This window comes from Meles meles, chromosome 7 (assembly GCF_922984935.1).
Source record: "Meles meles chromosome 7, mMelMel3.1 paternal haplotype, whole genome shotgun sequence".
NCBI classification, from domain to species: domain Eukaryota; kingdom Metazoa; phylum Chordata; class Mammalia; order Carnivora; family Mustelidae; genus Meles; species Meles meles.
In genome coordinates, this window is record NC_060072.1 from 24,434,699 (window position 1) to 24,451,754 (window position 17,056).

Sequence of the window (17,056 nt, forward strand, 5' to 3'; positions counted from 1 at the left end):
TTTGCTTCCCTCTACATCCAGGAAGTCTTTTGAAAAACAGTTTTGAAACAGTGTAAATGATGAAAATAAAATGTAAAAGGACGAAAACTCAAAAGGGTAAGAGAATTTTACAACCGATACCAAAAGACTGACATTATTCCCTGCATATTCTCCAATCACAATGCTTTGAAACTGGAGCTCAATCACAAGGAAAAGTTCAGAAGGAACTCAAACACCTGGAAGCTAAAGACCACCTTGCTTAAGAATGCTTGGATCAACCAGGAGATCAAAGACGAACTTAAACAATTCATGGAAACCAATGAGAATGAAGACACCTCGGTCCAAAACCTATGGGATACAGCAAAGGCGGTTCTAAGGGGGAAATACATAGCCATCCAAGCCTCCCTCAAAAACATTGAAAAATCCAGAATACACCAGCTGTCTCTACACCTTAAAGAACTGGAGAATCAACAACAAATCAAACCAACTCCACATGCAAGAAGGGAAATAATCAAGATTAGAGCAGAGATCAATGAGGTAGAAACGAGAGATACAGTAGAACGTATCAATGAAACTAGAAGCTGGTTTTTTGAAAGAATCAATAAGATCGATAAACCATTGGCCACACTAATCCGAAAGAAAAGAGAGAAAGCCCAAATTAATAAAATTATGAATGAAAAGGGAGAGATCACAACTAACACCAAGGAAATAGAAACAATCATCAGAAATTATTACCAACAGTTAGTTATATGCCAATAAGCTAAGCAACCTAGATGAAATGGATGCATTCCTGGAAAGCTACAAACTCCCAAAATTGAACCAGGAAGAAATTGACAACCTGAATAGACCGATATCTAGTAATGAGATTGAAGCAGTGATCAAAAACCTCCCAAAAAACAAGAGCCCAGGACCTGATGGATTCCCTGGGGAATTCTACCAAACTTTCAAAGAAGAAATAACACCAATTCTCCTGAAGCTGTTCCAAAAAATTGAAGCAGAAGGAAAACTTCCAGACTCTTTTTATGAAGCCAGAATTACCCTGATCCCCAAACCAGGCAAAGACCCTACCAAAAAGGAGAATTTCAGACCAATATCACTGATGAATATGGATGCAAAGATTCTCAACAAGATCCTAGCAAACAGGATCCAGCAGCACATTAAAAAAGATTATCCACCATGACCAGGTGGGATTCATCCCTGGGTTGCAAGGTTGGTTCAACATTCGCAAATCAATCAGTGTGATAGAACACATCAATAAGAGAAGAGAGAAGAACCACATGGTCCTCTCAATTGATGCAGAAAAAGCATTTTTCTGATGAAAAAGCATCCGTTCCTGATGAAAACGCTTCAAAGTATAGGGATAGAGGGAACATTCCTGAACTTCATAAAATCTATCTATGAAAGACCCACAGCAAATATCATCCTCAATGGGAAAAAGCGTGCAGCCTTCCCGTTGAGATCAGGAACACGACAAGGATGCCCACTCTCACCACTCTTGTTCAACATAGTATTAGAAGTTCTAGCAACGGCAATCAGACAACAAAGAGAAATAAAAGGTATCCAAGTTGGCAAGGAAGAAGTCAAACTCTCTCTCTTCGCGGATGACATGATTCTTTATATGGAAAACCCCAAAGACTCCACCCCCAAACTACTAGAACTCATACAGCAATTCAGTAACATGGCAGGATACAAAGTCAATGTACAGAAATCAGTGGCTTTCTTATACACCAACAATGAAAATACAGAAAGGGAAATTAGAGAATCGATTCCATTTACTATAGCACCAAGAACCATAAGATACCTGGGCATAAACCTAACCAAAGAAGTAAAGGACCTATACTCGAGGAACTACAGAACACTCATGAAAGAAATTGAAGAAGACACAAAAAGATGGAAGACTGTTCCATGCTCTTGGATTGGAAGAATAAACATTGTTAAAATGTCTATACTGCCTAGAGCAATCTATACTTTTAATGCCATTCCGATCAAAATTCCACCGGTATTTTTCAAAGAGCTGGAGCAAATAATCCTAAAATTTGTATGGAGCCAGAAGAGACCCCGAATTGCTAAGGAAATGTTGAAAAACAAAAACAAAACTGGCGGCATCACGTTACCCGATTTCAAGCTTTACTACAAAGCTGTGATCACCAAGACAGCGTGGCACTGGCATAAAAACAGACACATAGACCAGTGGAACAGAGTGGAGAGCCCAGATATGGACCCTCAACTCTATGGTCAAATAATCTTCGACAAAACAGGAAAAAAGATTCAATGGAAAAAAGACAGTCTCTTCAATAAATGGTGCTGGGAAAACTGGACAGCGATATGTAGAAGAATGAAACTCGACCATTCTCTTACACCGTACACAAAGATAAACTCGAAATGGATTAAAGACCTCAACGTGAGACAGGAATCTATCAGAATCCTAGAGGAGAACATAGGCAGTAACCTCTTCGATATCAGCCACAGCAACTTCTTTCAAGATATGTCTCCAAAGGCCAAGGAAACAAAAGCAAAAATGAACTTTTGGGACTTCATCAAGATCAAAAGCTTCTGCACAGCAAAGGAAACAGTCAACAAAACAAAGAGGCAACCCACGGAATGGGAGAAGATATTTGCAAATGACAGTACAGACAAAAGGTTGATATCCAGGATCTATAAAGAACTTCTCAAACTCAACACACACAAAACAGATAATCATATCAAAAAATGGGCAGAAGATATGAACAGACACTTCTCCAACGAAGGCATACAAATGGCTATCAGACACATGAAAAAATGTTCATCATCACTAGCCATCAGGGAGATTCAAATTAAAACAACATTGAGATACCACCTAACACCAGTTAGAATGGCCAAAATTAGCAAGACAGGAAACAACGTGTGTTGGAGAGGATGTGGAGAAAGGGGAACCCTCTTACACTGTTGGTGGGAATGCAAGTTAGTGCAGCCACTTTGGAGAACAGTGTGGAGATTCCTGAAGAAATTAGAAATAGAGCTTCCCTATGACCCTGCAATTGCACTGCTGGGTATTTACCCCAAAGATACAGATGTAGTGAAAAGAAGGGCCATTTGTACCCCAATGTTTATTGCAGCAATGGCTACGGTCGCCAAACTGTGGAAAGAACAAAGATGCCCTTCCACGGATGAATGGATAAGGAAGATGTGGTCCATATACACAATGGAGTATTATGCCTCCAGCAGAAAGGACGAATACCCAACTTTTGTAGCAACATGGACGGGACTGGAAGAAATTATGCTGAGCGAAATAAGTCAAGCAGAGAGAGTCAAGTATCATATGGTCTCACTTATTTGTGGAGCATAACAAATAACATGGAGGACATGGGGAGATGGAGAGGAGAAGGAGTTGAGGGAAACTGGAAGGGGAGATGAACCATGAGAGACTATGGACTCTGAAAAACAACCAGAGGGTTATGAAGGGGCGGCGGGGGGGTGGGGGGGGGGGGTGGGAGGTTGAGGAACCAGGTGGTGGGTAATAGGGAGGGCACGTACTGCATGGAGCACTGGGTGTGATGCCAAAACAATGAACACTGTTATGCTGTAAATAAACAAATAAAAATAAATAAATTAAGAAAAAAAAAAGGATAAGAGAATTTTAAAAAGAAAATTGTAGGGGTGCCTGGGTGGCTCAGTGGGTTAAAGCCTCTGCCTTCGGCTCAGGTCATGGTCCCAGGGTCCTGGGATCGAGCCCCCATCCGGCTCTCTGCTCAGCAGGGAGCCTGCTTCCCCCCTCTCTCTCTGCCTGCCTCTCTGCCTACTTGTGATCTCTGTCTGTCAAATAAATAAATAAATAAATCTTTAAAAAAAAAGGAGATTTTATATATAAACAGAATGCAAATAAAACAAGTTGTCCTAAATATATATCAACTGGAAACATAACCATACAAAAAATAAAATTAATTCAATAAATCTGAACACTGTTATCTAATGTGTGGTATATTCTAAAGACATAATGAACTGCAAAGGAATACTAAACTTATTTAGTAGGTTAATTGTTAATGGTGGTATTGGTTTAATAATTCTGAAAGTCCTTTGTTAATATGGCAGGATAAAGCAAATGAGTTATTACATCGACATTGCTGGGAACCAGAGTTCTCAGCATGAGAGAGGCCAAATGCAAAAGTGAAATGTAGACCTTTGGATTTTCAAAGTGTTGGGACTTTGAATTGGCAATATCAGAAAGAACTTCCAATATGCCTGTGTGTGTATACACACACACACACACACACAATCGTAAGTCTAGAACATTTAGTTGTGCAATGAACAAAAACTTGCTCAAAGAACAATGGAGAGATATTAAAAACACGGAATCCAGTTTGAGACCTCCCCCTGGCAAATGTGTAATTGGCAAAATGTGTAACTTTGAACATCAGAAAAACAATGACAGTAAATGATTTTAAGTGATTTAATAAAAACAAAATTCAATCCATAGTGTAACTCCACAAATTAAAAGAGGCAAAGTAGTGACAGTTCTTTACAAAAGAAGGTCAATAAACAAATTCAGCAAAATAATTTAATCAGAAAATCCTATACCCAACCATTGTAATAATTAATTCTAGAAGGATCACCAATGGAAATTAAAACCATTGGGTGAAAATCTGTTGGGAAATAGGACATTTATTCCATCTCAAAGCATCACTAGACATACCAATTATTTTTTCTTTACAAAAAGGGAAAGATGGCTTTACAGTGGAGAGATCTGGTAGATACTACCTTAATAAAACAAAAGCAGTTTTCCTCACCAATCATAGGAAAAATGAACAATATGTGCACCCTAATGTGGTACAATGAGATCTATATAACATCATCTATGTAATCATGAAAAAAACTACTAAGAAAATTCAGACTGTAGAATGTTCTAGAAACATATCCTCAAAAGTGTGTCATAAAAGAAAAGGTAGGACTTCTTATTCTAGATAAAAGAACAGGACAGAAAGGTGATGTCAGCATCGTGGCAGCATTAAGACATCCCTCCCCCAACACACACATACACACTCAGTAAAAAAGTTTAGCATCCATTCATGGACCAGAAAAAATTACCTGAGAAAGAAGAGCAAAAGTGAAGATACCAGACTTCCTGATTTCACACTATACTAAGAAGTCATAGTAATTAAAACAGTATGGTACTGACATAAAATTAGACACACAGACTATAGAAGAGAATCAAGAGCCCAGAAACAAATCCAGGTGTGTAAGTCCAGTTAATATTAGACAATGAGGTGAAGAATACTTGATGGGGAAAAAAAAAAGAATACTTAATTGGAAAAAGCATATAAAAACAGGATATCTATATGTGGAAGAATGAAATTGGACCTCTGTCTAATACAACTCAAAAATTAACTTTAAATGGATGAAAATTTTAAACTTAAAATTTGGAATGGAAACCATAAAATTCCTAGCAGAAAGCATTGAGAAAATGCTTCCTCCTTATTTTTTAAAGATTTTTATTTATTTATTTGACAGAGAGAAAGACAGCAAGAGAGTGAACACAAGCAAGGGGAGTGGGAGAGGGAGAAGAAGACTTCCCACTGAGCAGGGAACCCAATGCGGGGCTTGATCCCAGGACCCGGGGATCACAACCCGAGCCCAAGGCAGATGCTTAATGACTGAGCCATTCAGGCACCCTGAGAAAATGCTTCTTGACATTGGTCTCAGCAACTACTTTTTTTGGATAAGACACAAATAATGACAACAACACAAAATACAGTTAAAAAAGCAAGTAATAACAAGAACAACAAGATTATTAAATGGGACTATATCAAATAAAAAAAATCTCTGCACAGCAAGAATGAACAAAATGAAAAGGTAACATACAGGATGGAAGGAAATATTTGCAAATCATACATCTCATAAGGGTTAATATCCAAAATATTTAAAGAAGTCATACAACCCCAATAGTAAAAAAAACAAACAATGGAGAGAGAGAACTGAACAGACATTTTTCCAAATAAGACATACAAATGGCCACAGGTACATTAAAAGATGCTCAAAGTCACTAATCATCAGGAAAATGCAGATCAAAACCACAACGAGGTACGATTTCACATCTGTCAGAATAGCTATCATCACAAAGATAAGAGGTGGCACCTGGGTGACTCAGTTGGTTAAGCCCCAGGATCGAGTCCCACATTGGGCTCCTGGCTGGGCAGGGAGTCTGCTTTACCCTCTGTCCCTCCCCCCTTCTTATTCTCTCTCTCTCTAGTAAATAAATAAAATCTTAAAAAAAAAAAAAAAGACAAGAGATAATAAATGCTGGGGAGGATGTGGAACAAAGGCAATACCTGCACACTACTGGTGGGAATGGAAATGGGTTCAGCCACTGAGGAAAACACTATGGAGATTCATCAAACAATTAAAAATAGGGGTGTGTGGGTGGCTCAGTCAGTTAAGTGTCCAACTCTTGATTTTGGCTCAGGATCCTGGATATATCTTCAAAGGAAATTAAGATCTCAAAGATACCTGCACTCCCATGTTCACTACATCATTATTCACAACAGCCAAGATATGTAAACAACCTATATACACACATGGAATATTATTCAGCCGTGAGAAAGAAGTCCTGCCATTCGCAATAACATGGATGGACCTTGAGGGCATGATACTAAGTGAAATAAGTCAGACAAATACTGTATGATATCACTTATATGTGGAATCTAAGAAAGCTGAATTCATAGAAACAGAGTATAGAATGGTGGTTACCAGGGGCTAAAAGGGAAGTGGAAGGAGACAGAGAGATGTCAGTCAAATGATACAAACTTTCAGTTATAAGGTGATTAAGTTCTAGGGATCTTATGTATGGCATGGTAATTATAGTTAATAATGAATCTGCTTGAGATTCATTCCCTGTGCCCCTCCCACACCCTCTCTTTCCCTATAAATAAATAAATAAATCTTTTTTTTAAAGATTTTATTTATTTTATTTTGACAGAGAGAGATCACAAGTAGGCAGAGAGGCGGAAGCAGGCTCCCTGCTATGTAGAGAGCCCGATGTAGGGCTCGATCCCAGGACCCTGGGATCATGACCTGAGCCAAAGGCAGAGGCTTTAACCCACTGAGCCACCCAGGCACCCAATAAATCTTTTTTTAAAAAACTAAAAATAGACTACTATGTAATCCAGCAATCCCTTTCTGGATATATCTTCAAAGGAAATTAAAATAAGATCTCAAAGATCTTATTATATAATCATATATATACTTATATATATTTATATATATATATACTTATATATGTATAAGTATATATATGTATACTTATACAGAGTATAGAATGGTGGTTACCAGGGGCTAAAAGGGAAGTGGAAGGAGACAGAGAGATGTCAGTCAAATGATACAAACTTTCAGTTATAAGGTGATTAAGTTCTAGGGATCTTATGTATGGCATGGTAATTATAGTTAATAATACATAGTATATACTTGGAAGTTGCTAAGTGAGTAAATCTTAAGTGTTCATTTTTTTTTTTAAGATTTTTTATTTATTTATTTATTTGACACAGAGAGAGAGAGAGAGAGAGAGATCACAAGTAGGCAGGCAGAGAGAGAGAGGGAAGCAGGCACTCTGCTGAGCACAGAGCCTGATGTGGGGCTCGATCCCAGGACTCTGGGATCAGGACCTGAGCCGAAGGCAGAGGATTAACCCAATGAGCCACTCAGGCGCCCCAAATCTTAAGAGCTCTTACCACAAAAAAGAAATGGCATTATGTGACATGATAGAGGTGTTAGCTAATGTTATGATGCTAATAATTTTGCAATATATTAGTTTATAAAATCAATACTTCTGTACATTTTATGCTTACATAATGCTATCTGTCAATTATATCTCACTAACCTGGGGGGAAAAGTTTGTACTTGAAAATTAATTAATTAATTAATATTTGATTAAATCTATTTAGTTGTATATATGATGTGACATCTGAATGCTTTAAATTTATTTTTAGGTTTTTATTTAAATTCCGGTTAGTTAACATATAGTGTACTATTAGTTTCTGGTGTACAATTTAGTGATTCCACACTTATGTACAACACCAGGTGCTTATCACAACACACATACCCCTTCATCCTGATCACCTATTTAACCCATTCCTATCCATCTCCCCTCTGGTAACCATCAGTTTGTTCTCTATAGTTAAGAGTCTGTTGCTTGGTTTGCTGCTCTCTTTTTTACCCCTGTGATCATTTGTTTTGTTTCCTAAATTTCACATGTGAATAAAATCATATGGTAGTTGTCTTTCTCTAACTGACTTATTTTGCTTAGCATAATACTCTCTAGCTCCAACCGTGTCATTGCAAATGGCAGATTTCATTCTTTTTAATGGCTGAGTAATATTCCATTATATACATATACCTCATCCTCTTTACCCATTCATCAACTGATGGACATTTGGGCCCTTTCCATAATTTGGTTACTGCTGATAATGCTACTGTAAAAATCAGGGTGCATGTATCCCTTCAAATTAGAATGCTTTAGACAGCAATCAGAGGTCGTATTAGGCTGGAACACTAAGTACTATACTATAATTAGTCAGTAATTTTAATGAAGTAGGTTAAATGAATACTGGCTATAAAATCCTGCCAAGAGTAACTTGGCTTTATCAAAATTTAACTTCAGTTTTTATACATAATGATGTTAAATCTTATTTGGAACTCTAGTAAATATGTTATCTGTATGCACACTAATATTACTATTGACATCTTTTAATAAAAAAAATGTTTTGAACTCTTTTCCTCATAATGAGGCCAAAAGAACTTAGATCCAAGTCATGTGTGCTCTAACATTACTGTCATAAATGTCTTTCTAAGTTTTTCAGTAGCTTCCAGGATAAATATAAGCCACTTACAGCTATTCAAGATTTAACTGTGATCTACATCACTAGGCCTATCTGTGTCATTCTCTTGTGTATGGTCTTTATTCTAGCCATAAGAGAATTCCAGCAGTTCCTAAACCGCGCCATGCAGTTGTTTGCTTTCCAGCTTGCTAAAGGCTATTTTCTTTATCCAAATTACTATTTCTTTTTCATTCTTCATGAAGATATTTTCTAGCCTTCTGGTCAACTATCACTTCTCCCAGGAAGCCATCCCTGACTCTTGTTTATTATTGATACTCCTGTTCTGTGTGCCCACAGCAGATACTCTAAGCCCACTTCTGTTAATTTATTAATCTCAACTGTTATAATTGGCTTACTTTTCTAGAAGCTCAGAATTAGAGGCTGTATCTTATTTACGCCAAACATAATGTGGTTCCTGAATATTTATAATTTATTATAACTCAAACAAAGCTAATTTAATTTTTTAGAAGTACACTAATTGATTCGCTATGCAGGGTATACAGCAATAATGAAAGGTATCTATTGATATTAATCAGGGAAAAGAAAAGAATGAAATTTATCTGGAAAACACTCCATTAGCAAGAACATAATTTATAAATTATTTACTGTTCTTGAACTTATCTTAAAATTGATGCAGAACAAATTATTTGCTTTGATCACTACTACCTTGCAATTGGTCAAGAAGCACAACAGCTACATGGTGCTGGGCTTGAATTAGTTCAAGATGCAAATCCATCATGAAATTATTTGGTGTGACTGGTTTGCAAATGTCTCCATCTATATCCTGGGCATACTTTGGAAGGATTGAAGTAAAAATAAAAAAGAAATACAGTTATCAAAACGTGCTATTTTTACTATGTTTTTACCTAAAAATAGCTCTATCCTATTATTACTCAAGTTATCATTTTACTCTAAGCCATTAAATTCTGCTCACTTTTCAACTCTTTGCAATCTGGTTCACATGTTAATAAACCTGCTTTTCAAATTCACCAGTGGTCTCTTAGATAATAAATTTAAAGACTTCTCACTCTCCTTGATTTCTTCTGGGAAGAATGGAACAGATTTCTGGTCAATGAGACCAAAGCCACCACAAATCATGCTTTACTTACCTACTTGTAGGGTCAGCCCTCTTCCTAGCTAAGTAACATGGACTTCAATCTCATGTAAGAGTTTCCCATTTACCTTGGCACAGCAATGGTCAATCACTGATGATCCATTTGGTAAAGTAGTTAACATGCAATTCAAATTTATTCCATCAATTGCTTTGTCAAGGAGTTCATAAGCCAAAAATAACTGTTCCACAGGTTTCTTCTAAAATAATTTTATACAAAACAATAATAACACTTAAGGGAAAATCATATATAACATTTCAAATTTCTTTCAATAATAATTCAAACCAAGTAAAAAATTTAAGTAGTCTATTCAATAGCAACAATATTAAATTTTTTACTAAGTATATTTGTCTTTGTTTAATGTGGAATACTACTGATAAAAGTGAAATAATAAATACAATTCATCATTTTTCCAAGGATAAATTAAGCTTTTCATAAACATGTATATATCTTCCTTTTATGGTTTTCAAAATTCTGACTGTACCAAATGTAGAGGTAATTTTTTTAAATAAAACACAAAATTTATCACTTTCATACACTTCATTTTGAAAGTTAATTTTTTTTTAAATCTCAGAGCTGGAAATTTAGATGTAGAGGCAAACAAATCCAATGCTGTATATCATGATTTTCAAAAACTAAATACCTTTTAATTCTAATTATTCTCACAGAGAGACAAATACGGAGAATAATACAAAGAGCATCCAGCTTTGTTCAAACCTTCAAATTTCCCATATTTCTCCAGTAAACTTAGGAAATAAAGCAAACACATACATGCAGATAACTGAAATCCTCTATAAAACTGTCCACATGACAATCTTTGTCTCGGCTCCTAAAGGAAGCCACTGTGCTCTGGTTTTTTTTTTTTTTTTTTTTTTTTTTTAAGATTTTTTATTTATTTATTTGACAGAGATCACAAGTAGGGAGAGAAGCAGGCAGAGAGAGAGAGAGGAGGAAGCAGGCTCCCGGCCAAGCAGAGAGCCCGATGCGGGGCTCGATCCCAGGACCCTGGGATCATGACCTGAGCGAAAGGCAGAGGCTGTGCTCTGGTTTTTAACCATTCTTTTGTGTGTCTTTAAATTTTTACTACATGTGTATGTATCCATTAACCATATGCAATATTACTTACATACTTTTTAATTCCGTCAGAAAATTTTGCAGTTCACTTTATACACTCAAACGTATGTTGTTGCAACTTTTTCATGCTGGAGTTATGTGACTCAGTGTGTCAGAGATTGGTTAGCAACACAGAACAACTTGAGATACTCTTAAGCAGAAAAAGATTTGATACACAGAGTTAGAGGTGTCTATCTCTTCTTAAGCAGAAAGGAATTTGATACACAGAGTTAGAGGAAGGCCGAGGGGAAAGCAAGAAAGCTGCTAATGATAATATGGCGGCATGCACAAGCCTCTGTAAATCTTAGAATCAAGGAGGTGGCTGACAACACCACCAAGTGTCTGCCACACGGAGTCAGGTGAATTCAAGAGCTTTCTCAGCACGGCTGGTAACTGTTCTTCCTTTTGCCACTGCCAAATAAGAACTCTGTCTTCCCTTCATTATAAATTCCTGCAAATGCCCCTCATTGGAAGACTAACCTAGAACTACATGGAAATGAGAGGCTGGGAAGTATATTTCCAGCTTCCCTCCTATGACATGAAGGTGACTAAAGAAGGGAAGGGCAATGATGCCAAGCTGACTCTAGTTCAAGCCCACACTAATTCATTCATCCTCATGCCCCAATGAATGGTGCGATGTGGAGAAATATGGCACAATATATTTATCCACTCTTCTACCAATGGGCATTTAGACTGCTACTCCTAAAAATGTGTAATGCATTGTACTAGTCTGTGGATCAAGACAAGGTTGGTATTTTCTTTACAGTCCTTATGCCTTTTTTTCTGCTTTCTTTCTCAGATGACTAAGACTTCTAGGACATGTGGAACAGAAGAATGACAGATATCCTATGTTGTTACCTCAGTATAAAGGGATTGCTTTTAATCTTTTACTATAGGTATAAAATTCATTACAGGTCTTTGAATGATACCCTTTATGGGATATAGAAGTTCTCCTCCATTCCGGACTTGAGTTATTTTTTAAAGATGGTTGTTGAGGATGCCTGGGTGGCTCAATCAGTTAAGTGTCTGCCTTTGGCACAGGTCATGATCCCAGGGTCCTGGGATCCAGCCCATGTCAGGCTCCAGGCTCAGTAGGGAGTCGGCTTCTCCCTGCTGAGTCTCGCCCCCTCTCATGCTCTCTCTCTCCGAAATAAAAAAAGAAAATCTTTAAAAAAGTAAAAATTTGTTTTAAAAAGATCATTGTTGAATTTTGTCAAATGCCTTTGTTGCATCTTTTTATCTAGTAAGGTAGCTGTATTTCTTCCTTTCATCTGCTACTGCAATGTATTGCACTGTATTTTCCTTTCTTTTTTTGCATTATATTTTCTAATGTTAAATCACCCTTGAATTCCTTTGATTTGATTTGATTTGATTTGATTTGATTACACACATCCATTTAAAGATATATAGATATACATCTCCATTGAAGAATCACAGGCTGAGGGAGGTTCTCATGCAACTCAAGTAATGTAAATTCAAATAACAGACCTACATGAAGGCAGGCGCATGATTACAAATCATTAAGAAGAAAGACTTTCTCCCACCTGCCCACCTCCAGTACCCATGTGGAGATACCACCCCACACAAATAGGCATATTGGTTTTTTTTCTGGTCTCCGTTCTCTAGAATGTGGACTTTTGGAGGTCGTAATTTTAATGTCTAAGTCTCAGTTCCAAACCCCCATCTTTCATGTGCCCAAGCTTCATATCTTGTCACTGGATGGCTGTTAATCTGAGCTTTTTTTTTTTTTTTTAATTTTTTTTTTTTTTTTAAATTTGACAGAGAGAAATCACAACTAGGCAGAGAGGCAGGCAGAGAGAGAGGAGGAAGCAGGCTCCCTGCAGAGCAGAGAGCCTGATGTGGGGCTCGATCCCAGGACTCTGGGATCATGACCTGAGCTGAAGGCAGAGGCTTTAACCCACTGAGCCACCCAGGCGCCCCAATCTGAGCTTTTTTTGTAACGAAGCCCATCAACCAACTGCAGCATCTACTCATAAAATGACCATTCAAGTTTTCAGTTCCCCTTTCTATTTCAGCCCCTGGAATTTATCTTACTTTCTTGTCAGCTCCACAATGTGCCTGAGGATATTTGTTCAATTCTGTCCAAAATTTTGATGTGCTTTGTAGCAACAGGGTTTTCAGTTCAATTGGTTTGCCCTATTGCCAGAAACAGAAGTCTCTAAGGATGCCTTTTTAACACTAAAAGATTTCAAAGACCCTCCCCCACACACACCTATATTCTATCATCAACGTCATCACCTTTGTTATCTTGGTCATTATCATGCAAACATTTAAACAATGTTCCAGACACTCAGCTAAATGCTTTACATGGACTAATTTTTTAACTGCCCTATGCTATGAGGTAGATACCTATTAATTGCTGTAATTTTATAATACATTTATTGAAAGAACTAGCTGCTATGTATTCAATAAAACTTTTAAATAAGCTTTGAATGTGATAACAACAAACACCTCATTTTTTAAATAGTTGCCTGTATATATGCAAGATACATAATTTATCCCACCTACAATCTCTGATAGGGGAGCATATGGATTTTGGATTCTCCTTACAATAAATTCTCACTCCTTTTCTCCACTTCAGTCCCCTCCAGATGAGTGCGAGACCCTAAATTAAGAGTCAGTGCTCTACATAAAACATAGAGAAAAACTGAGTAGCTTCCGTGTGCCAGGTGCTGGTGTCTACAACATTACCAATACCTCATTTAGATTACATAACTTAAATAATACCAGTAAAATAGGTTCTATTGTTACAATTTTATACATGAAAACATTTACATTCAAACAGATGAAATAATCTGTTTAAGATAACATAGTCAATATCAGAGTCAAGATTCAACTCTGGATCTTCCAACACCAATGGTTGAGCCCTTAAGACACATCAACAAACTACCTGTACTACATCTACCATGAGCCACAGTACAGTTGGGCAGGTTGCCTATCACACAATGTTAAGGGGTACCATTCATGCTGTTATCCTCCTAGACTTGTATATTTATTTTGGCAACTTCCCAGAAGATGGCAATAAATCATATCAAGGAAATTTTTCTAATTTAAATAAGAGTAGCAATAGTTAATAAATAGTCTTCAGCTTCTTCATTTGGGAAAACTGACACCTTCTATGAAACTCATTTTATTTAATGGCTTTAACTGCCAGAAATTTTACCTGAAGCCAAAATCTAGCACTTTGTAACTTTTTTTTTTGCATTTTAAATTTATTTATTTTTTCAGCGTAACAGTATTCATTGTTTTTGCACAACACCCAGTGCTCCATGCAATACGTGCCCTCCCTATTACCCACCACCTGTTCCCCTAACCTCCCACCCCTGACCCTTCAAAACACTCAGGTTGTTTTTCAGAGTCCATAGTCTCTTATGGTTCACCTCCCCTTCCAATTTTTTTTTTAATAAACATATAATGTATTTTTATCCCCAGGGGTACAGGTCTGTGAATCGCCAGGTTTACACACTTCACAGCACTCACCATAGCACATACCCTCCCCAATGTCCATAACCCCCTCCCCCCTCCCAACCCCACTTCCCCCCCAATAACCCCCAGTTTCTTTTGTGAGTTTAAGAGTCATTTATGGTTTGTCTCCCTCCCGATCCCATCTTGTTTCATTTATTCTTCTCCTATCCCCCTAACCCCCATGTTGCATCTCCACGTCCTCATATCAGGGAGATCATATGATAGTTGTCTTTCTCCGATTGACTTATTTCACTAAGCATGATACCCTCTAGTTCCATCCACGTCGTCGCAAATGGCAAGATTTCATTTCTTTTGATGGCTGCATAGTATTCCATTGTGTATATATACCACACCTTCTTTATCCATTCATCTGTTGATGGACATCTAGGTTCTTTCCATAGTTTGGCTATTGTAGACATTGCTGCTATAAACATTCAGGTGCACGTGCCCCTTCGGATCACTGCGTTTGTATCTTTAGGGTAAATACCCAGTAGTGCAATTGCTGGGTCATAGGGTAGTTCTATTTTCAACATTTTGAGGAACCTCCATGCTGTTTTCCAGAGTGGTTGCACCAGCTTGCATTCCCACCAACAGTGGAGGAGGGTTCCCCTTTCTCCGCATCCTCGCTAGCATCTGTCATTTCCTGACTTGTTAATTTTAGCCATTCTGACTGGTGTGAGGTGATATCTCATTGTGGTTTTGATTTGTATTTCCCTGATGCCGAGTGACGTGGAGCACTTTTTCATGTGTCTGTTGGCCATCTGGATGTCTTCTTTGCAGAAATGTCTAGCACTTTGTAACTTCTACTACTATTCTTATTCCTGCCCTATGAAGCCTCAGAGAGTAAGTGCTGACTCACTAAGTCAGTGATTCTGAAATTCTAGTTTCTTTAAGAATCTACCTGGGGAAGGTGCCTGGGTGGTTCAGTCAATTAAGTGTCTGCCTTGGGCTCAGGTCATGATCCTGGGGTTGGGATTGAGCCCCACATAGGGAACCTCCTTCTCCCTCTCCCTCTGCCATTTCCCCTGCTTGTTCTCTCTCTCACTCTCTCTCTCAAATAAATAAATAAACAAATAAATAAATCTATTGGGGGAATTTTAAGAGGAAAATACCTGGAATCATAAACTTTTAAGACTCAACAATTGAAATTATGATTCAATATGCCTAAAGTGGGAAAGAGGAAGCTGTATATTTAGCAAGAGCTATAAGTGACCCCTAGAAAAACCATTGGCAGACAGCTATTATGCCTCAATTTCTTGTGAATTTCAAACATACTGTTCCCAATTTAAGATTTCTCAACTCTAGCTCTCTTAAGACACAATACTACATAAATAACTCAAAATTGCATTTCCTAAACCCTAAATTAGAAAAAAGTAAATTCAGAATGATCCCCCAGTCCTCAAGTATATTCATGATATTTGATTGGTACCCAGCTATAAGACTTGCATATTTTATGCATTAGAAAAATATCTTTCACACAAGTATCCTGAAGACACTTCTTTTTTTAAATCAAAAGGCAATATAGCATAGTAACTAAATGCCTGGACATTGAAGGCAACACATCTAATCAAATCCAATTACTATGCGACCTTGAGTAAGTTAGATGTAATAGCAAAAATCATCACTATCCCTACCACAAATCAACTGAAGTGAATCTCACAAACACAACACAGAGATAAAAAGCAAGCTGCAGAAGAATACACACACTATGACACCATTTAAAAACAACACTCCCTATTTCCTGGGAATACACACATATGTAATAAAACTATACCTGGAATTTATAATAAATTTCGAATACCAGTTACTGCTAGGCAGGAGGAAAGGTGATATGATCAAAGGGGTTAATGGAGGAGTTTCAAGTCTACTAATAAAGTACTGTTTCTTAAGGGGATATATAAAATTCTTTACAATTTTATGACATATATTTTAAATTGATTTTTCAGAGAAAATACAGCAATTCTGAGTATTAACATTAGCAACAGGAAAAGTGCTGATGAAATAATGTTAGGAAAAAACATCAGAACGCTATGCTAAAAAATATAAAAAAGACTAGAAGGGAATATAAAAAATAATACTTCAGTCCATATAGTAAAATTGCAGATTTTTCTTTTTTATATATATCAAAATGTCCTCTAATGTTAATACAACTAATGTAATTTAAAATTATAGTTTTTTTAATTAATCAGGCAAACAAAAATACAAATCCCTGGCTTCCTCTCTAGAAAAAGTATTTTTCAACAGTAGTCCATGAGCACTAGTGTCCTAAGTAGCTATTCCGTGATGAATAAAATGGGTTTTATTTTCAAATAGTGGGATATATGGTATTCTATATCTTCTTGAAAAACCACAATGCTAATAAGCAAATGAATGCCTCTAAGAAGTCTTATAGTAAAGAATCTGTTGTGTTTAATCCAAAGTTATTTGACTCTGACATCCTTTTCTAAAGCATATTATTAGCATCACATAGAACTGACTTGACAAAATGCTAGTTCTTATCTATAAATTAAAGTGTTTATAACA

The 17,056-nt window shown here is 37.0% G+C and overlaps 1 protein-coding gene across 1 annotated transcript in view; it reads right to left on the reverse strand.

Moving 5' to 3' along the window:
- The window catches only part of CFAP54 (cilia and flagella associated protein 54), a 309,373-nt gene that overhangs the window by 238,838 nt on the left and 53,479 nt on the right, over positions 1-17,056 (reverse strand). The window contains exons 16-17 of the mRNA XM_046012575.1: positions 10,005-10,133; positions 9,489-9,615 (exon numbers count right to left, since the gene is read on the reverse strand). Of these exons, the coding sequence (XP_045868531.1) occupies positions 9,489-9,615; positions 10,005-10,133 (256 nt within the window). The remainder of the gene's footprint in view (positions 1-9,488; positions 9,616-10,004; positions 10,134-17,056) is intronic.